Genomic DNA, 21957 nt, shown 5'->3' with positions numbered 1-21957 from the left:
TTTTTTTGCCTCAAAATGCTAACCAAGTCCATTATTGAGCCTCTTTGATGCCCATCTTCCTCTTGAAGTAACTTGGTACTGCGAGGAGCAGATATGTCTGTCATGAAAAGTCCCAAGTTATTAAAATATTTTAAATGCCATATTTTGAAGGTCTCTGAAAGATTTGAAGAAACTATCTAACTGAAATATATCATTATATATCTAGAAAGCCTAACTAACATGACTATAAGCCTGACAATTATAGATGAGTATCTATTAATTTATATTTCTTAATTATACATTATATTTTAAAAAAAAAGAAAATCTGGGGGGGAAAAAACCCAGAGAATATGTACTTTAAAAGGAGTGACTGCAGGTAGCTGCTTCCTGGACCACAATACGTTACTTCAGGGAATTCTTCTCACTGCTGGCCCCGGCCACCAGGACACCCAGAGATAGCGTGAGGGTTCACATGCTAAGTCCTGGGCTTTTATTTGTAATGTATTTTTTTAAACATCCCTATTCCTTATTTCAGTTTCTTTAGCATTTTAAAACTGTAAGACATCCAGAAGTCCTCTTGGAAGGAAATAGGAAAATTAAAAACAACAACAACAAAAAAATCCATGGCTTATTGGTTAAAAGCACTGTCTGTTCTTCCATAGAACTCGGGTTCAGTTCCCGGCACCCATATGGCAGTTCACAAGCGTCTGTAACCCCAGTTGTAAAGGGTTCAATGCCCTCTCTTGGTCTCTGCAGGCACCAGACATGCACATGTTGTACAACACGGATGCAGGTAAAACACTCACATGTCTAAAATAAAACTAAAACTAAAAAATAAAATATTTGAGCTGGAGAGATGGCTCAGCAGTTAAGAACACTGACTGCTCTTCCAGAGGACCCGGGGTTCAATTCCCACATGGCAGCTCACAACTGTCTGTAACTCTGTGAGTTTGAGGGCAGCCTAGTCTACAAAGCAAGTTCCAGGACACCCAGAGCTGTACTGAGAAACCCCGTCTACAAATTCAAACAAACAAACCAAAATAAAACATAAACAAACCAAAATAAAAGCTAATGCTAGCCACAAATGAGCACACCTTTAATCCTAGCACTTGGGAGGGAGAGGAGGAAGGGATCTCTGTGAGCTCAAGGTCAGCCTGGTCTACTAGTGAGATTCTATATCACAAAAGAAATAGGAAAGGAAAGAAAAGGGAAAGAAAGGAAGGTAGGTGAGATGGCTCAGTAGCTAAAAGTACCTGCCACCAAACCTGAGCTGAGGACCCAAGTTTGATGCCCAGGATCTATCTCCTCTCCTCTCCTCTCCTCTCCTCTCCTCTCCCCTTCCCTCCCCTCCCCCCTCTCTCTCTCTCTCACACACACACACACACACAATAATAACAACAACAACAACAACAACAACAATATAAAAAACCAGGCAATTTGACAGGCATATCATGTCTAGTTTGCAAAACCACCAACAGCAGCCCCAGCCAGAGGCTTTTGACCAGATTCATGGTATCAGGCATGAATTCTGTCCTATGAGGAAGGCATCAAGCCCAACCTGAAATGGGAGCGACCCCTGTCTCAACAGTAGGAGGGACGAGAGGGACTCTCCCTGAAGGTGTCCATGCATTTACAGTTTGATGGGGAGGGAGAAATGTTTTCTTCAGTCGTGCAGCCAGTGGTAAGGGCCCATCTTCCTGTAAAACAATGCTATCCACATAAGGAAACTCAATGGGACACACACACACACACACGCCCGCATGTGCACATGCATAAATCAAAATAAAAATGAACATTAAAAAAACAGCACGTAGACGCGAGTGTCTGGAAAGAGGACGGGGATCAATGGAAGTGGCAAAAGAAGGGAAGTGTGTGGGAATCCGATTGAATACATTATGTGCATATATGACAATACATAATGAAACTCACTGTTATGTACAGTAAATATAAATTGATAAAACTGCTATTTTATATAAAATCTCACTATGTAGCCCTAGCTGGCCTGGAACTCATTATGTAGACAAAGATAGCCTCAAACTCATAGAGATCCACCTGCTTCTGCCTCCCAAGTATTGGCATTAAAAGCATGTAACACTACACTTAGCTTTTTTCATTACTATAAATATAAAAACATTATTTGAAAAGCTATCAGGTAGGGGCTGGAGAGATGGCTTAACAATTAAGAGCACGAGCTGCTCTTCCAGAGGACTTGGGTTTGTTTCATTCCTAGCACCCACATGGTGGCTGACAACCATCTGTGATTCCAGTTCCAAAAGATCTGGCCAGGCCCCTTTCTGGCCTCTGTGAGTATTGCATGCACATGGTACAGACATATAAGCAGGCAAAACACCCATACATTTATGAAGTGGAGGTCATTAAGGTTTTTGGGTGGGGTTGAGAGTGGTCTTATGTAAGGCCCTCGGAAGCCTCTCTCTGAGACTGAGCTGTTAGAGTGAGCTAATTCTACCGGCCTTATCACACGGCCATAACGAGGCTCAGAGAACCCGGGCTCCAGCAGTGCAATCTGTAGTAAGTTTGTCAGTCAGCAGCAGACAGCTGTCGGAGCTCCTTCAGAGGGCTGTGTCTCCGTAACACCTGACACTGTCACTTCAGTGCTGTGGCAGGACCAGATGGGGAATCCCAGATGAAAACGAAGGCTTTGAAATTTTATTCTGAAGTTTTCTCGTAGCAGCCATTTCAGATCTGTATGTGATAACATCTTACTTTGTTTAGAAAGAAACAGGGACCGTGGGAAACGAACAGCTGCCAGGAACGAGGACATGGAAAGAACATAAACTCTTACAGCAAGTGCCCAGAAAGTGTTGTATGCACATGTGTATAAGTATATGTGATGATGATGATGATGATGTCTGTGTGTGTTTGGGGTGAGTGTGACTGTATACATGGGTGCATGTTGGGGCAGGAGCGTAAGGAAAGAAAGACATTCCATTTAAACTGTTACCCTGTCCCATCTCTCTGTATATGGCAGACAATCAAAGCCAAAGCAGAGACACCAAGCCCAAAGTCCTTTCTGAACAGGCACTGCACGGGAGAGGGGAAGGGGGGCACCAAACCTCTATAGCACGTTCCTCTAGCAGCCCAGGAGCCTTACCGGGCTGAGCTGTCCCGGGAGCGCCGAAGCCATCTTGCCACCATTTGCTCTATTCTGTGTGCTTTCCGAGTCTGGGATAAACCGCCCTCCAGCTCTTCCATTTACCTAAATGGTACAAATGAGAGAAAAACATCCTTAGGACATGAACCGAAGCCTGGTACGGACTCTCTCTGCTACATCCATGGGATGTAGACCCACTGAGCAATAAATAGCCCCCCTCTAGCTCAGATCCTCACAGTCCACACAGAGCAAACATCTCAGCATCTGGCCTGAAGAATCCAGGCTTGTAGTAGACAGAATGTCTTTATGTCTCCCACATAAAGATTATTAAGAAAGAAAAGCTAAGGTTTCACTGTTGAGTTGCCACCAGGACCTGCCAGCATGTGGCAATATTTTTTTTTCCAGATTTGTTGCTTGTTTTTATTACTTTGAGATCGTGTCTTGCTATGTGCCTAGGCTGGTCTTGAACTTGTGAAGCTCCTGTCTCAGCGTCCAAATGCTGGATTTACAGGTATGCATCATCACACCTGACACAACAGAATTTCTTTTCCTTTTTATTTTTTTGAAGATTTGTTTCATTATATCTGTAGGAGTGTTGTTTTGCTCCCTGTTATACACACACAATATATGCAAGTCTTTATGCCCACCAAGGCCCAAAGGCTGTTGAATTCACATGAACTGAAGTTACAGAGAGTCGTGAGCTGCCATGTGGGTGTTCGGAATCCAACTCAAGTTCTGTGGAAGAGCAGCCAGTGCTCTTCCCTGAGATGCTGAGAAGCCTCCGTAGCCCACAGCAGCACTCTTTATCACATGACTGGCATATTCTTCTGACTGCTATTTTTGCTCAGTGTTTTATACTTAATTTTTAAATGGTTAATTAATCTGCATAATTCCATACCAACTTATAATAAAGACACGCAGGCTTTGTATTGTAGCTCAGTGGGCAGAGTGCTTGCTTGGCATTTAAAGAGCCCTGGGTTTAATTTCCAGGACGTCATGAACTGGGCCTGATGGTGCAATCCTCTAACCCCGGGACTCAGGACATGGAGGTAGTAGGGGGATCAGAAGTAAAAGGTTTTCTTCAACTATATGGCAAGTTTCAGGCCAACATGGGCTACATTAGACCCTGTCTTAGAAAAAATTTTATAAGGTAACCGTTAAGTCTTCTTACCATAATAAAAACAAATATCTATCCAGTAAGTACCCCCTTCCACCTGGCTCCTAAGCCCGTACTGTTCTCTCTCCTTCTGAGTGTCTTTATGCCTGTACAAGTAAATACAAACAAAGATTTTCTTCTTCTTTTCATTGCAAAGGGAGCACAGCATGAGCGCTGCTCTGCACCAGACTTTTTCCCTCTCTTTGGGATACATACCCTTGATATCGTCCTACATCAGCACATAGTATCATCCTTCATTTTTTTTTTTTTTTTGCCAACTGATTATTCCATTGTATGGAGTGTACTGTAATCTAAAAAGTAGACTTCTGTTGATAGATATTGGGTTATTGCCAGTCTTCTGCTATTATAAGCAATACTCAGTGAGTTATATAGTATATACATCATTTCTGCATATATACAATTGCATATTGGATAGATGCCCTAGTGATAGTCAAAAGCTGCATGCATTTGTGCTTTGATAGATGTTGTCAGGTCACCAAGAAAAGAGACATACTTCAAGATTGATGTTTCATAAATCAATATGTATTGATATTTCTATTGTCTAATCCATTTCACTTTTTAAAAACACTAGTCTCAATTCACCAAAGTAATTTCATCATAACCCAATAAACAACCACAGAAAATAAAAATACAACATTGGAAAATAAAATTGGATACAAAAGCAAATAAAAACAAATTATAAGTGATTATGCTGTTTAACACCATACAATTGCTCAAGAAAAACTTGGAGACAAGGAGAATTTTTTTTTTTTTTTGAGACAAGGTTTCTTTGTGCTGTCTTGGCTGTCCTGAAACTCACTTTGTAGAACAGGCTGGCCTCAAACTCACTGCCTCTGCCTCCCCAGTGCTGGGATTAAAGGCATGAGCAGCCACCACCTGGCTGACAAAGAGAATTATTAAGAAAAGCAAGCCATCTAAGATGGCCCCAGGAAGGGCAGGAAATCTAAAACGCCAGTTCCCACATGGATTTGTTAAAGAGCTTTACTTTCCCTCCCTCCCCTGACAGCAAGGACAGGCTCACAGGTGAGTTTCACAAATATATAAGATGAGGTTTTATTTTATGTAAAATTTAGTTTTGAGAGCTGGGGATATAGCCCAATCGGCAGACTGCTTGCCTAGCATGCACAAGACCTTAAGAGATCAATCCCAAGGAAACCAGGTATGGTGGCTGGCACATGCCTAGAATTGTAAGTTCAAGTGTAAAATCACCCTCGCCTACATAGTAAGCGTAAGGCCAAACAGGACTATATGATACCCTGTCTCAAAATGCATGTGCACACACATCCCAAACAGAAGCTTCACTTTTTACTTAGAAATAATTTGGGATGTATAACAAGTTGCAAAGATAACACACAGACTTATTATCTGCCTGTACTCAGCTTTCTGGAAAATAACATCTTACATAATCTTTAATATCGTTTTGCAAAATTGAAACATTAGCGTCAGCATAATACATTAAGCAAACTGCAGGCAATATTAAGATCTCGCCGGTTCCCCCAGTGTTCCTTTCCTGTTCAGGACCCAATGCAAGATACTGTTTGGATTCAGACATTTTACTTCTCCCAATGCTATTTTGCATAGGAGAGTTTTCAATTGGTAGGGCCAGCACGATACACACACCAGTTCTGACAAAAATGGCACAGTGAGGCGAAAGTGTAGCCTTCCCTATGACTAACGAAAAGTCAATAATCTGGAAAATAATGATCAAGGGCCTTTGATCCCAGCAGAAGCAGGCAGATCTCTGAGTTCGAGGTCAGGCCAGCCTGGTCTACAGAGCGAGTTGCAGGACAGCCAGGACTACACAGAGAAACCCTGCCGTGAAAACTGAATCATGATCATCAAATAGAATCCAGAGCAACTCACAGAGTGACAGCGGGGCATCTCCCAGGGGTTCAGGGAGAGAGCTAGGATACCCCCAAACCGAGCCTTGAAAACCTGGAGGCATACGCTTTTCAATAAATGGAAGCAAGCAACAAGCTATGGACAAAAGGTGAACATAAACAGGCTACAACGAAACATACATTCTAGGCTCCGTGATCCTCCACGTTCCAGAGACAGCCACATCTCTTTGTGGCATGCTCACTCAGACATGATAGTGAAGATCGGAGTGAACAGATTTGGTGGTATTGGCCACCCTGTCACCACAGCTGCCCCAACCCTGGCAACCTGCATATTGTTGCCATCAATGACTCCTTCATTGACCTCAGTGGGTAAAGTGCTTGCCAAACAAGGACAGGAATTTAGCTCTCCAAACCCTACATCAGTGCCTGGCAGGTATGGCAGCCTGCTTGTAATTCCAGCCTCAGAAGGCAGAGACAGGGCATCCTTGGTGTAGGCTTGCTAGTTAGACTAGTTAGACTAGTGGTCTCTGGCTTCAACTGAGAATCTTTGTCTCAATGAAAAGGTGCAAAACGAAGGCTGACACCAGTACACACCTACACATACACATGCCCTCACACTCAAAATCAGACACACTGACACACAGATGATTACAAAAAACAGAAACAGAAAAGAGCTTCTAAACAATTTGGTAGAAAAAAAAACAGATCAAATATAAAAACTGAGAATAAAAATGGCATTAGACTTAAAACCCAAATGTTACAAATGCTGGCTGCTTTTGCAGAGGGAGCCGAATTCAGTTTCTAGCATGCACATAGGGAGGCTCACAACCACCTGTAACTCTAGCTCCAAGGATCCAACGCCCTCTTCTGGCATCCAAGGGCACCTGCACACATTTGCACATACACATATGCACATACACATATAAATAGAAATCTTTTTTACAAAGGAAAGAAAAGTATGGGTCACTATTTGACTCATATAGTAAGAGTTAATCCTTACTTACCATTATGGTTAGTTATCATAATTAATAAATCATGCAAAAAATTAATGAAATACGCAATAGCAATATAAGAACATTTCCTATGGGGCTGATAGTGGTACAGTAGTGGCCTAGGAATGTATAGTCCTGGGTTTAGCCTCCAAAGCCACATAAACTGAGCAAAGTGGTCACACCTGTAATCCTAACTGTCAGAGGATAAGGAGGTCATTATCAGCTCCACAGGAAGTTCGAAGCCAGCCGTGGCTAAACTCTGTCTCAAAAAAGAAAAATATTTTCAAAAATATGCAGTAAAATACCAGAGGAAACAACTGGAAGAGTTTAAAGATGCTGTTTTTAGGGGTTGAAAGTTACCGATTTATCCTAGACATTTTTATATTTAAAATGCTTTTTAATTTTAAGTTATTTTCACTTAATTTTTAGGCTTGAATAATATAGGCTTAAAGTATTAGGAAGGGCAGTGAAAGTAAAATCACATTATTAGTTATCATATTGCACTACACATTTCTACTTCTGATCAAGATACTTAAACATTGTTTACATTTTGAGATCATTGTCCTCATTTGCTGCACAGCTGTTTAAAGATTGTTTGATATTCTAATATGAAGTCTTAGTCTTTAAGTTATATAGGTATTTAGAATTATAGGTCAATAGCCATTCATGTTTGTCATATAATAGACTAATCAGGCTCTTTAGATACAGAGATTGTATTTTGCATAGATAGGTAATCTTTAACCACTTCAAAGAACTGTAGAATATGGCATTTAAATAAATTAGAGTTCTGTTGACATGAGATACAATTGCTCCTGGCAGCACAGATCTATTCCCGAGAGAATGTTGAGCACAGATGCACTTAGAGCTTGTTCTCTTCTTGGCAAGACTGGCCTTTGGGCAAGGAACTGTCCATGCCTTGACCACTGACAAAATGCAGTGTCCAGACAGGATAAGCAGGATATAAGAAAAAAGACTGTCAAACCTTGCCAAGACAGGGTAAGACAATTCTGAAAAATCTCCTGCCTCTGAAAATGGTCTGTCAGTTACTCTAGGCCTTAGCCAAAGTTGGTTGCTTCACTGTTGCAAATGAGACTTTGGGTGATTGCCCAGACAGCCAGTTGTCTCTGTCATTTCTTGCACCTTCTGGAAATTGCTTGATTGCACTTCCTGCCTACTCAAGTAATATATCTCCCCCTTCTCAGGCCTTCAGTGGGGTTGACTAGTTGTTTTCCTCTTATGATTTAGCCACACCATTTCTAATACAAGTCTTAGATTCCTTAGGATAGAATGATTATTGAAACATTTAGCATATGTTCCTTGCTTAATATTGTTTATGCTGGTTGTAATTCTAACTTTTATACTTGATATTCTTATTATATATAGTTTTGTATTAGGCTTAGAACTCTTTTATTTAAACAAAAGTGGGGAGGGGGGGTGCTGTAGGAATTCCTTCGACCAGTAGACTTTAAGACACCAGCCCACTTGGGCAGGGCCTCTTATCCTATACATGCCAATGTAAAGCATATGCTTGCTTTCTCCCTCGGCTTCTGGATTTGGTTCCTGTTCTCCATTTGTGCAGAGGACTGTGGTGTGTGACTCTACCCCTACATAAATAATCCTTTATTACATGCAGTTCTGAGCTAGTGTGGGATTATTTTGTAACTAATCCGTTATTATACGCAGGTCTGAGCTAATGTGGGATTATCTTGTAACTTCCATCTTTACTCTCTTATAGTTTCATGGACACCATTCTAGATCAAATATGAGTATTTATGCTATCATCTCAAATGGCGTTATAGTATAGTCTTTTCTCTGATTACAGATTATTCAATAACTCTATCATCAAACATTTGTGTTGTTTTTAATTTTCACTTTTACAAAACTGTGGAGGTGAGTCTCTTGGTAAAGTGCTTGCCACAAAACCATGAGGAGCTGAGCACCCGTGTATTGGGCAGAGTGTACAGGCAGGCAGAGAGAGAGAATTCCTGGGACTCACTGGCTGGCCAGTCTAGCATAATGGTGAGCTCTAGGTTCAGTGAGAGACTTGGTCTCAAGAACTAATGTGGAAAAAGACAGAGAATAGCACTCAACATTGACCTCAGTCATCATATACATATACGCTGTACATATGTGCACACACATGCACACATACACACACAGAGCTTTGCAAAATGAAAATCCTATTCATGGCAAATAGACACCAGATATTTTCTTGAGATAAGTATCTAGCAGTGAAATTCTTTAAGCACATACTCTTTGTGTTTGTTTGTTGTTGTTGTTTGAGAAAAGGTCTTTCTATGTAGCCTTGGCTGTTCTGGAACTATGCATACAGTTCTGGTCCAGAACTCACAGAGATCCCCCTGCCTCTGACTCCTAAGGGCTGGGATGAAAGGCGTGCGCTACCACTGCCCTGCTGGTATATCGTCACTTAAAAAATCTGAAGTCTATGTTGCTTCTAAGAAAGCACCAATGCACACTCCTGCGAGAAAGGAACTTATAAACATTAATTATTTTTTTAGTTATCAACATGATGAAAACAGTGCCAAAGTCTTGACCCAAACACTTATATTCCTGGGGGCCAGACAGAGGGCTCAGTTGTTAAGAGCACTGGCTGCTCCTCCAGAGCATCAGGTGTGGTTTTCCATACCCACATGACAACTTACAAGGGTCTATAACTTCAGTTCCAGGAGATCTGACCCCTCTTCTGGCCTCTGCAGGCAGCATACACTTGTAGCACTTAGACATGTATGCAGGTGAAACACACCCAGACACAGAAAATAAAAATAAATAACTGAAACAATTTTTTAAGTATTTAAATTTTGGGTAATACAGAAGGTGAAAATTAAATATTTATACTCTCATAAACACTCAACTTATCCCTTAAGAATATGTTCTAATAGGATGGAAAAAGTTATGTCTGGCTATTGGTTCAAACATACTTTGAAAAAATACAGAAAACATCACCCTATCACATTAAAATAACACAAAATACCCATGCCATTTCAAGCATCTCAGAGGTCACATGATCACATGATCAACATCTGTTAACAATATGTTAACTCCCACCTAAGTTTACAGAAACCCATATTTTACATATTAAAGTACGCTTTCCAAACACTAGGATGTTCTACTCCCCTATTTTTTAATTTTAATGACACGGTCTCATTATGCAGCCCTAGCTGGCCTCAGAGTTACAGAGATCTCCCTGCTTCTGCTCCCCTGGACTCTGCACTTCTAAGCTGTACGAACATCGTGTTCATTTCCCATCACAAGGGCTCCGTACCGTGAGATTTAAGTTCCGTGGTGACTGGTTCGCCTAAACGCTTCTCATAGGCCCTGCTTGTTCATATTTACTCTTCGTCCCTTTGTTCCTGATGGCTTTCCCTGGCCTCCTACTGGAATGTCTACCCTCCTTACTTAGAATAAATACTCTTATAATAAAGGTTATTTAATGTTCCCTTGCCACAGGCACAAAGCTCACAGTGTGTTTCTGAGATACAATAGCAGGAAAAGAATGTGGATCTTAGAATCCAACAATACAGAGACAGGAAAGTCAATGTGTAGTGATGTCCCCGGGATATTGGTTCCAAGGGTAACTGCCGCCACGAGTCCATCCAGGGAATCAAGTCAGCCGGCAAGTCATGGAGTACGAATATTAGCAGTCGTGTGTGTGTGTGTGTGTGTGTGTGTGTGTGTGTGTGTGTGTGTGAGCAATATACTTTCAAGGAACTAGGACGGTAAGGGAGCTTAAAATCAAGCCATGTGACAACTCCCTGAGAATCAGAGAATGCCGGGCTAGGGATGAGGGGCAAATGCCTAATATGGGCGAGACCCTGGATTCCATTCCCAGCATGGAAAGGGGGAGGAAAGCAATATGAAAATGCTTACTGGACTAAACCTGGAGGTAGCCTGCATCATCAAGGCTCACAAACAGCCAAAAGGCTGCTATGGACAGTGCATATCCCCACGACTCCAGGACGGAGATCCGGGTTGACGGAGAAACGCCGCAGAGGGAGGGGCTTCAGTTCACGCTCAGTCAAGACCTTTACAGAGACACAAGGATGGAGTGAGCTTTCTTAAGAATTAAGATTCTGGTCCATGAAGGGACTCAAGCAGAAGTTGAAAGATTACATGACTGTAAAAGGGATATGAGAGAGAAATTCGCAAGGAGTCAGACTCAGGCAGCTTCTGTAGTTCCTTCAGCCAGGCGATTGGAGTCTCCACTGGACAGATGTAGGAGCCAGGAGAACGGGCGCTTGCTGTCCTCTGCTTTTGGTTTAAAATCCTACAGTGCGTATTTGGAAGTTCTGAAGTGACCACAGATCACAGAGGTGTCTCTCTGAAGGACCGCAGAATTTTCTGAGATCTCACGCATACCCACAAGAACTGAAGACCAGCCTTCCTTTCCCACTGAAGGTCATCCAACTGCAGCATTTACTTACAGAGATTGTTAAACTGCTGCCAAATACAGTTTAGCTAACTGATTTCTATAAACGTATATGACTCTAATTAAAATAATTAATTTGCATTATATATCTGAACTGTGGGTAAGCCCGGGCCTTCATCTAGGAATCTCCAAAGACCAGACAGATGGTTACATCAATGAAGCCATTAAAAGTGCTCCCTGACTCAGCAAGGTCCAAGCCGGACCATTTAAAGTCAAGAGAACGACCTGCTAATGGCTTTAATATTCTCCTGTGCTGCTGGGCTAATGGAACAAAAGCAAGATGCAGATAATCCCCAACCATTTGGGATCTCTGCTGCAATCGCAATGCCAAGAATCATCTGGCCTCTGATGGCTCCGTTCTTCGCTGCTGGCACCATCTCCTTGCACCACAGTGCCCTTCCCTGCAGCTGACCCCACCTCTCTATCACCTGGGTCTCCTGCGGCTGTGCTCCAGTGACACGCCCGCTTGGGCCTCTGCGCCCTGCCTTTAGGTCTCCTCTGCCCATGCTAAGCACCCTCAGTTCCTTTACAGTTCTTTGCAGTCCAGGGTTGCTTTAGACCAGACCTCTCAGGCTACGTACCATCTTAGCACCGGCCCTTAAACGGCCACATTTTCAAGCAGAACCCGTTCCTGGCTGTGTGGATTGAGCTGAGTATGAAGAGAGTATTACAGAGGACAGTCATCTTAAAAGCAATTAGGCTTTAAATTGAGAGTGTAGACACCCAAACGGGAGCTGAGGGGTGGTACTAAAAGCTGGCACAGGCTATGGAGAAATTAACGACAGGGGGCAAAGGAAAGGCGAGGGTGAAGGGCAGAGATTACCCATGGGATAGACTTGGAAGCTGGATGGTAGATAATCCAAGCGGACAAGAACTAGGCAGAGGGTGTTCAACTTTCAACAAGGGGCTCAGGAGATGAAAACACAGCAAAGAAATGCAAAAGCCACATTGAAAGGTCTTGAGCTGAAAAGTATGTTTCAAATATAAAGGACACAAAAAGCAATTCTCGGGTGAGCTTCAAGAAAGGCTCCTCACACACTATGTTTTTGAGTTGCAAAGAGAGAGAGAGAGAGAGAGAGAGAGAGAGAGAGAGAGATTACCCTTAAAATTTATTTTAAAAAAACAAAAAATGATCATCTTTGAAAGAGATTAGGCTTCTGTTTTCATTTTTTTTTATTATGTGTGTGTGCGCACGCATAACAAAAGATAAGAGCTCCTAAATCAGTAGACGTCAGCTCTCAACAGCGCTCTATCCAGTGGCAAAGGGGCGGGGCAAGGCAGTCAACATCTTGGCTCATTTCTTCTCTGGTTTGCACTAACTTCTTTAATTGGCTCCATGAGGAGCGATCAGCTTCAGCCTCATCTACTGAAACTGAAGAGTTCAATGCCCTTGTTCCCCCATGGAAAGAGCTAGAAATAACAACAAAATGATAACTGTAAGAAAATCAAATTCTGCCAGGCGGCGGTGGCGTGCGCCTTTAATCCCAGCACTCGGGAAGCAGAGGCAGGAGGATCTCTGGGAGTTCGAGGCCAGCCTGGTCTACAAGAGCTAGTTCCAGGATAGGAACCAAAAGCTACGGAGAAACCCTGTCTCGAAAATCCAAAAAAAAAAAAAAAAAAAAAAAAGAAAAAGAAAAAAAAAGCAAATTCTGTCCTCAGAATTAATAGAAAATATTCTTCAACGGAGAAAAGGAGAGCATATAACCAGGCTGCCTTAATGATGCAAGGATAACCATAAGTTTAAAGTCATATCAAGATTATTCTAAAGAACGGATATAGAAACCAATTTTTATTCATGAATCACTCACACAATTCTGAGATACGAACCAAGTAAGAAAATGTTAATTTTTTAAGTTGAAAAATAGATACATAAGGTTCACTTTATTACTCTGTTTTTGTGTACATTTAAATTGTTATTCTTTTTTAATTAATGTAGATTTTAATCTTTACATTTTATTACACATGGCTCCCCAAAGCCATTTTCATGCACATTTATCATGTTCTTTGCACCCATTCCTCTCCTTTATAAAATTCTTCTTAATAAATGTTCTAAAATTTAAAAATTGCTAACAAACTTCAACATTATAGGGATTATGTATCACAATTAAGTATTATCCTAAGAAAGCTTCAACTAAAAAACTATTAATATATTTTATCTTATAAATAGAAATGAGAATAATATAAATGCATATAATACTATTCATTGTAAGCTATGGGTCACTTGTTATATTAACCCAATTTCCTTGTGTCAAACAACATAGAAACACCATGTGATTCTACGCCATTTTAAAAACAAGAGTAGAAATATTTTGCTTAAAGGAGAAAATAAAACAGTATTCACTGGAATGGAGTTGCTAGGGAGTAAATGAACATGAACAAGAGATGAGAAGGTGGCTGGAGAGATGGCTCAGAGGTTGGCAGCACTTTCTGTTCTTCCAGAGAACCCGGTTCGGTTCCCAGCATCCACATGCAGTCCACAACCATCTCTAAGTCCAGCCCCCTCCACGTGCACCAGGCACACACGGTGCACAAACATGCAGGTAGTCAAAACACCCACACACATAAAAATTTTTGAAGTCTTTTTAAAAAAGAGGAAACACAAGAACCACAGCCCAGGAAGAATTGACTGAGAGGTGTCAGGTGGGGTCTGAGAGTTGCTCATTTTATCGTGGTTCTTAGATAAAACTTGGGGTCTCCTGAAGAGAGCGCCAAGCTCAGACATGAGCCGCTGGCTTGCTCTCTGTGCCAAAGTCACAAGGCCTCGGGCTTATCTCTGCTTAATCTCACCAGCAATTTTTCACAGACCTGAAATGCTGCCATCCTTTTATCCCTTTAGGGTTCCTTATCCCTAAATTCTAAGCTTTTTGCAAGTAAATAACTCTATCATCTACCAAAAGATTGCTCTCATGACAAATTTGGGGGGAAGAGGTGGGTTAGTTTCTCATGACTGATGAATACCTAAGAATACAGTTTAAGAGAGAGAGGGTTGGTTTGAGCTCAGTTTCCAGTCCACAACTAGCTGTAAGGAAGGGTTTGTTGGGTTCAGAGTCTCCAGTACATGACTGGCTCCATTGCTACGGGTCTGGGATAAGACTGAAACGTCACAGGTAGTAGACACGGCAGCTGTTCACCTCACCGAGAACACAGGATGTCCTCTAGTGACAGCCCAAAGAGGTTCCGCCTTCCAATAACGCCAATATATGATTCCATCAATGGATTAACTCATTGATTAGGTTGGAGCCTGGGGACCCAATCACTTGACAAAATCCCACCCCTGGCGATGAAGGCTTCAATACACAAGCCTTTTAGGGGACACAGTGCTCAAAGCCTAATGAGGAGAAACTAACATTTTTACCTACAGATTTGTGCGCTAATTTGAAGAGACCACGTGACATTGCTCTAGTACAGCGGCCACCAGGACCCCATGAAGGCATTTCCTATCTCCTCCCTCGAAGGATCCAGTCAACTCGGGTCTGATACAGAATCTGTTCACAAGTCATTTCACCTGGGCCATAAAAACAGTCTGGGAAAAGCTGCATGGAATTATTTCATTTCTTCCGTGCCCGTGGCTCCTCCATCTTCCTTTCCTCAGCTTGTCTTTCAAGAGCTATCTCTCTCAACATGTTTTGTTTTACAGAAAAGGGCTTCGGGTGACTAACAAAGTTTTACCGTGAACCAAAGAAAAGCCTGTGTTTCCCAGCTGCTTAGCTAGGTTTTCTTATCCCCCATAGCATGAGTGGTAGACACGGCCCTCCCTGCATCCTTTCCTGGGCTCACTTTCCATCTGATGCTCATGATAAGCTGCGTGATTAACTTCCCACCCTACACTTGGAGTGTACTGGGCCCTGGTCGTCAGCATCCTCGGGCATCTCACACTGAACCAGGTGCAAACAAGACACAGGAGATGGCTCTCGAGAAAGCACCCAGAGTCACCACAATCCGTGGCAGCATTCCCAAACGACCTTTCCGCGTGAGCAAACTGCCAGAGCACTGTCCTGACGGCACACGGGATACGTGGAGAGGACACTACAGTGGGACACCTCCCCAGTTAATGGCACCCTAAACACAATAGTCACCAAACCACAGCTCTAGTCAGGCCTGACTTTCCCCTAATCAAATAAAAATACACATGCAACAATTTTAACAGAAACTATGATTCATTCATATCATCACCCCAAATCATCCTCAGTGCTGCGCAGTGTAAACACAGTGTTCTTGGAAATGACGGTCCAGGGTATCCTGGGATCACATGTCCTCAGATTCCACATCTGCCTGACAAGACTGGGCATCTCAGAGAGAGATGAGCTTCTTATCTAACGCTCTGCAGATGGCCTCTGCATGGCCCTCTGGGAGCTTCAGGAAGGCAGCCGCCAGGATTGATGGGAACTCAGGCTGTGCCTTTTTTTTTTTTGGACAGTGATTTGGGGGCATGGGGCCCAGGCCACACCAAGGGGATGATGGGAAGTTGGTCCACACAATTCATCCTCCTTATCAGATGGAGAGTGAGCCCTGGGAAGGATGTGGGAAAGAGCTGACTTGAATACCAGTGTGGCCTGCACCTCACCTCAGCTGTCCTAGGGCCCCTGAGGCAACCCTCAGAGATGAAAGCAAATGTCACTGTTGAATTACATGCAGCTGCCAAGCCCCTTGTCTTTACTGGGCGAGGGACAGGGCACTCTCCATAGGGAGACACTGTAATCAGGTCCCCCGGTGCTGTTACCAGTTAGACACAGGACCCAAGTCACACCCCTTCACCCTCAAATCTCAGTGTTCCTATCTGTAAAGTGAAGGATTTGTGTGAATGAACTCTGAAAACATGACTATATTACAGGAGTGGGTGTCTTCATCCCCCGGTGCTGCAGCCAGAGGCACTCAGCCATGTAGGCTTTTTAGGTGAGGGCTGTGGATTTGAACCCGGGTCTTCATGCTTGCACCACAAGCTTTCTTAACTTACTGAGCTGTCGCCCAGCCCTGCTTACATTTTCCAATGAAAATCCAGAATACAGAATCTTCTTCGTACTAGGTATCGTTCTAGGGCTTGGGACACACTGGGAACAAAGCCCTAACCCCTCATACATTCTGATGGGGGCTCCAATTACACGAAGCACAGTGAAGGAATCTAGAAATGCTGGAAGATGGAATGCTAGGGGAACAGAGGTGGAGTCAGGCCCAGTGCCTTCACACCGCATGCCATGACTCTGAGATCTCACTGCAGCTCCTCTGCCTACATCTCCAGAGAGCCCTGTGGTTCTGCCTGTTTTTCTAATTTTCCGGGTCAGTCTGTACTTGGGTACTTAGCCATGACATGCCTCAACAAACAACACCGCTTCACTTTCCTCCTCCCCGAGCCGGCTCTAGTTTCTACATCTTCCTTTGACCTGGAGCAGCAGGAGGATGCAAGACAGAGACCGTGCAATCACAATCCTGGAGGAGCCAGAGAAACATGCCACCTAGTTCCGAGTGGGACAGAGGACCACCTGCTGGAGACCTCTAACTCCCAAGCAGCTCCGTGGACTTGGATGCTCTCATCTGGTGTCATATCATGACATTTCCCCTTCCGTTTGGGCTCAGAGGTCTTCCCCAGTGACCCTCGTGTCAAGAGCAGACGTCCTGCTTTGGACCCCAACTCTTACTAACTGGGAAATTACCGTAAGGTACCCAGAGCCTGTCACCAGAGAAATGGGACATCTCTCCCACCCGACAGTAATTACATCACATACACAATGGTGGGCTTGTGCTGTTAAAGGAACCCTGGGCGCTGCAATGCACAGCTAGCACTGGGCACCCCTAGGGTAGATTGAGTGGAGCTGAGGGAGGAAGGGGTGCGACAGTCATTTCAGGTGCTGAAGAAGCTTGGACACCATGAAAGAGAGTGAGAAGAGACAGCCAGGGAGCCTGATAACTAGAGAAGCCTAGAGAAGCCCGAGGAGAAGGTTCAAAGGGATTATACCAACAGTTTAGAGCGTTCTCAGTAAGTTACACTTAGAATAATGCTGACCAGCGTGTCCCCTCCTTGGTATATACCCCTAAGAACTGAAAACAAATGGTCAAGTGGAAGCCTGTACACTAATGTTCATGGGGCAATATTTATAGTAGCTGAATGGCGGAATCAACCCAAAAATGCATCAACGAATAAATGGATAAAGACGTCATGACATATTCGTATAATGCAATATGTGTCAGTCACTTTTTAGAACGAAGTACCACTACGTGTTATGACGTGGATACATCTTGAAAACACGAGGACTGAAAGAAGTCAGATGCAAAAGATAAAATTTTGTATGCTCCCATTTATATTTAATGTCCAGAGTTAGCAAGTCTATAGAGAGACAGAAAGTAGACTGGTGGCTGCCAAGGCCTGGCGAGAAGGAGGGACTGAAAAATGCTGCTTAATTGGGTACAGGACTTACTTGGGGGATGCTAAAAACTAGTTAGCAGTAATGATTATGCAACACTGTGCAGACATCTAAATACCACCAAACTGCATCCATTAAAATGGCTAGGGCTGGAGATAGCGGATAAAACCTGAAGACCCGACTCCCAAAATCTGTTCTCTGTCTTCCACATGCGTCTATGTATGCACACATGCGGCGTGCACACGCACGCACACACAGAGACACAGAATGAGAAAGAAATGAGAGAAAGAATAAAAAGTAAATTTCTGTCATACATTTTACTATTTCAAAAAGTATGTAACTGGCCAGGTCAAATGTATACAAAGAAGCCAACAAAAGCCATCCTGTAAGGAACCACAGACCCAGCAGTCAGGACCTTCCGGGGCAGGGCTCGATACTACACAGCTGTACAGAGTGCCCAGGAGCAGGGATGGGGATCCACAGAGACCTCCCCAGCACAGCGGTCTTTAGAGCTGGTGGTGTCTGCTGTCCCCTAGGCACTGAGTAAGAGTCTCTTCCTTCTCCACAGACACGCTGGTTATTACAAATGTCTTCATTCTCATTAGTGATGGAAGTATTGATGACCACCTGGGGATAATCAACCAAATTGTGCAGTGAGGACTAAAATCTCGATCTGTGTTTTTCCTATGAAATGATTGATCAGATGTTACTAGGAGCCAGAAAATTTCCAAAACCCTCTGGGCATCTTTGATACCATAAGCACAAAAATCAAAATCTGCAACAGCATTGCTTGGGAACTTTCGACTAAGGGGTCCTGGAGCCACGGCTCACCACTCCAGCAGACCCCACTGTGACTCCACGTCTGTCTGTCGAGGAAGTTAGGTGGCCTTCCAGTCCTATCCGACCAAAACCAACCACAACCTCAGCATAGCAGAGCAACAAAGGCTTCCAGAGCTGGCCCAAGGTATGCTCCACAGGGCTATGACCCAGGGCAGGTGACACCAAGGCTTTATTCCCCCCTGCGATCCCTTGTCTGAAGTCTGTACCCTTCCCACAGGAGATCCTGGCCATGGTCTTAATCTGTATATTTTAAATCATAACCTAGGGTTTAGATTCGAGTTTGAAGAGTTTTTATCCATCACAAGCTTAAAAAGGGACCTTAGTGTGACAGAATGACTCACTCCACCACATCAACCCCCTCTTTCACTGGGACCTGTGCTGGGCATCGTAGCAGGGACCCAGGTTACCCAGTCATGGCCCCTGCGCTTGAAGAATCCCTCATGTTCTAGAGAATATAAAACACACAGGCCGGGCGGTGGTGGCACGCACCTTTAATCCCAGCACTCGAAGCAGAGGCAGGTGGATCTCTGTTGAGTTTGAGACCAGCCTGGTCTAGAGTGTGAGTTCCAGGACAGGCTCCAAAGATACACAGAGAGACCCTGTCTCGAAAAACCAAACCAATAACAAAACTACACAGACGATTCTTAGCCAAATGTAAGTCAGAGTGTGGGATCCTCAGGAAAAAGCGAGCCTCACATCCTGAAAGGCTAAGGAGCAACTCCTCAGGGCAGCACGGGCCTGTGCATCCCTGCATGAGGCCTGGTTGCTGTCAGACAGCCAAGAGTGCCAGGTGCCATCTGCCAATCAGGACCCCGCACAAGGTTCAGGCCACAGGGTTACTCTAGCTGTCTTAATTAAGCCCTAATTAAGTATTCTGCCCGGAACCCTTCTCCCTCTCGTAGAACTGCACAGTTCACAGCCAACGATTCAGGGAATCGGGTCAGCTGTTGGGCAATGGCAGCCGATGGCTATGAATGGATGCTGGTGGGATTCACAGAGCCCCCACACCACAGGGCCCGGAAGTGGAGAAAGCCAGCCCTTGTGAAGCTCTGTCTCTAGCCTCGGCAGCGCCCAGTTCTGCCCATGGGGAGAAGGAAAGGGGCATGTAGCTAAATGCCCGCTGAGGTACGCAGGAAGGAAAGGGTGACTGACCATGCCACCGCACACCCTCTTTCTTGAATTCTTAAATACTACCAACCAGAACTCACAGAGCCTTCCAGAAACTGCTGTCAAATCAAACACTTTGAATTAACGCAGGCTGTAAACCATAGATGATATACCTATAGGACCACATTCTGTGAGGTCATTTTCTTCTGGAGGAACCAAACCCAATGTCGCACTGGACCAAGGCAAGTGGGAAACACAGATTTGACCTAACACGTAGAGTTTCTGGTTTTAGCAGTAAATTTCAGGAATGTGTACTTTAATGGCTGTTATTATTTGTGTCACAAGGAAACCCTCTTCTACAGTCAGAGAGGTCTCTGGGAAAGGATGGAGCAAAGGTTCCCTGGGGAGTGAGAATGTGCCAAGCGAAGGCACGCTCATCTGAGAAGCAGCAGGTACACACCTCAGGTTACTCCAATTCTGCTCCACACAGGAGCTTCAGAAGGCCCCTTCTTCCTCTACCCTCATCTCCGCCCTAAAGTCTAGACACATCCGGAAGCCCTGTACCTCCATTAAAAATCTGATGGGCAGAGAAGTCAGAAGTTGGATCTATTTCTGTCATAAGCAGCCGCTAGCAAGCTCACACAGAGAAGGACCCTGGCACCTGTACCAACAGCAACCAAAGTCCCTCCCCCACTGTACTTTCTGAGCCCAGAACCCAGGCTTGGGGGCATCCATCAGAGTTTGGGGGTTGTGGATATAATTTGGTGGTTAGTGCAGGCTCACCATGCATGAGGCCCTGGGTTTGAGCTCCTCCAGACTTGCCAAAACAAACAACAGAAAGCAGAACATCAGCAAAATTCAGCCGCTCTTAGGCTCCTGTGAATGTGCCATCTCAGGGTTTCACTTCTTCCCACCTGTGCATGGTGGAGCTGGCATGGCCTAGGAGGTGGACCACTGCAGTATCTGGTCCCTGGCCTTGGAGTTTCTGTCATCTATGCCACATATCACGGAATGAACTTCTAAGACGAACACTGTCCCTCCTCTCCTGCATAAAACACTGCCACCTGAAAACTTTGCGGGTGATTTATTAGGTTCTCACTGTGAGCTCTGCAGTCAGACCTGGGCTCTGTCTCAGTCCTGCTACTTCCTAGAGGGACAACTCTGGGCAGATTAACTCCCTGCTGATAAAGTGCTGATAACAGCAGCACCTGCCGAGCGGCTGTTGTGCTCTTGCAGCGAGGAATGCGCACAGGGCTCTAAACACGCCGTGCCTGGCAGAGAAGCTACAAACGGTAGCTGCTGTAATTGTTTCTAGGCCATCAAGGCCCTGACTGTTCAGGCCCCTTGTGTCTCTCTTCAGCCTCCCGTTTTCTTCCCTTAACAGGCTCACATTCCAGAGAGTTCTAGCCCTGCTGAGGCCCCTCCTGCTCTGCTCCCAGAGTGGGACCTTTCAAAGCTGGGAATAGTCCTCCCTCTAGATTTCACCATCATCGTTGTTGCTATTGTTCTGTCTGTTTCCTTCTTAGAGCTGGGGCTTACACACTAGGCAGGCGCTTTACTCCTGAGCTACATCCACAGTCCCTGAGTCATTTTTTTTTTTTCCAAGACGGCTTTATTTGAGCCATGATTACACAAGTCACTGCTTTCAGCACAGCCATGGGGTTGAGCATCTGCCATCACAATCAACTTCAGGGCAATTCATGGCTCCCCCCTCAAGCCCCAGACTCATAGGTGTTCCCATGACCCCATGTCCCCAACTCTAGGCAACTGCTAATCCACCCCCAAATGATTTTATACCTCTGACTCTGAGCAAGGTGCCCCTGTAGTACCCAGCACCTCCCCTCCCTCAGAACTATTACACGCCTGACAATAGACCTTATATCAAAGTTCTCTGGGTTACATGACTCCTCAGGGCCAGATAGATGTTCATTAAACACTGGTTGAGTGACTGGCACCAATGGTGCAAACTGACCAACAGTAACATCTCCACCACATATATGACCCGTAATGGCACACAGACATTCTCTCCTGAGCCACTCCTATTATAGCCGCCACCACCACCACCACCACCACCACCACCACCACCACCACCACCACCACCACCAC

The 21957-nt window shown here is 44.3% G+C and overlaps 1 protein-coding gene across 3 annotated transcripts in view; it reads right to left on the bottom strand.

Annotated features, from left to right (window-relative positions):
* Frmpd1 (FERM and PDZ domain containing 1) overlaps positions 1-21957 on the bottom strand; it is an 88488-nt gene that overhangs the window by 45814 nt on the left and 20717 nt on the right. For 2 of the 3 annotated variants that reach the window (XM_005362123.3, XM_013351948.2), the window contains exon 2: positions 3092-3196. In XM_005362123.3, coding sequence (XP_005362180.1) covers positions 3092-3192 — 101 coding nt within the window. In that variant the 5' untranslated portion in view covers positions 3193-3196. Of the gene's footprint in view, positions 1-3091; positions 3197-10989; positions 11025-21957 lie in introns of those variants that run through there. The other variant, XM_026786726.1, reaches the window with a different exon arrangement.

This window comes from Microtus ochrogaster, linkage group LG5, assembly GCF_000317375.1.
Source record: "Microtus ochrogaster isolate Prairie Vole_2 linkage group LG5, MicOch1.0, whole genome shotgun sequence".
Lineage (NCBI taxonomy): Eukaryota > Metazoa > Chordata > Mammalia > Rodentia > Cricetidae > Microtus > Microtus ochrogaster.
The sequence above is the reverse complement of the archived record's forward strand: the minus strand, read 5'-3'. Positions and strand labels throughout refer to the sequence as shown.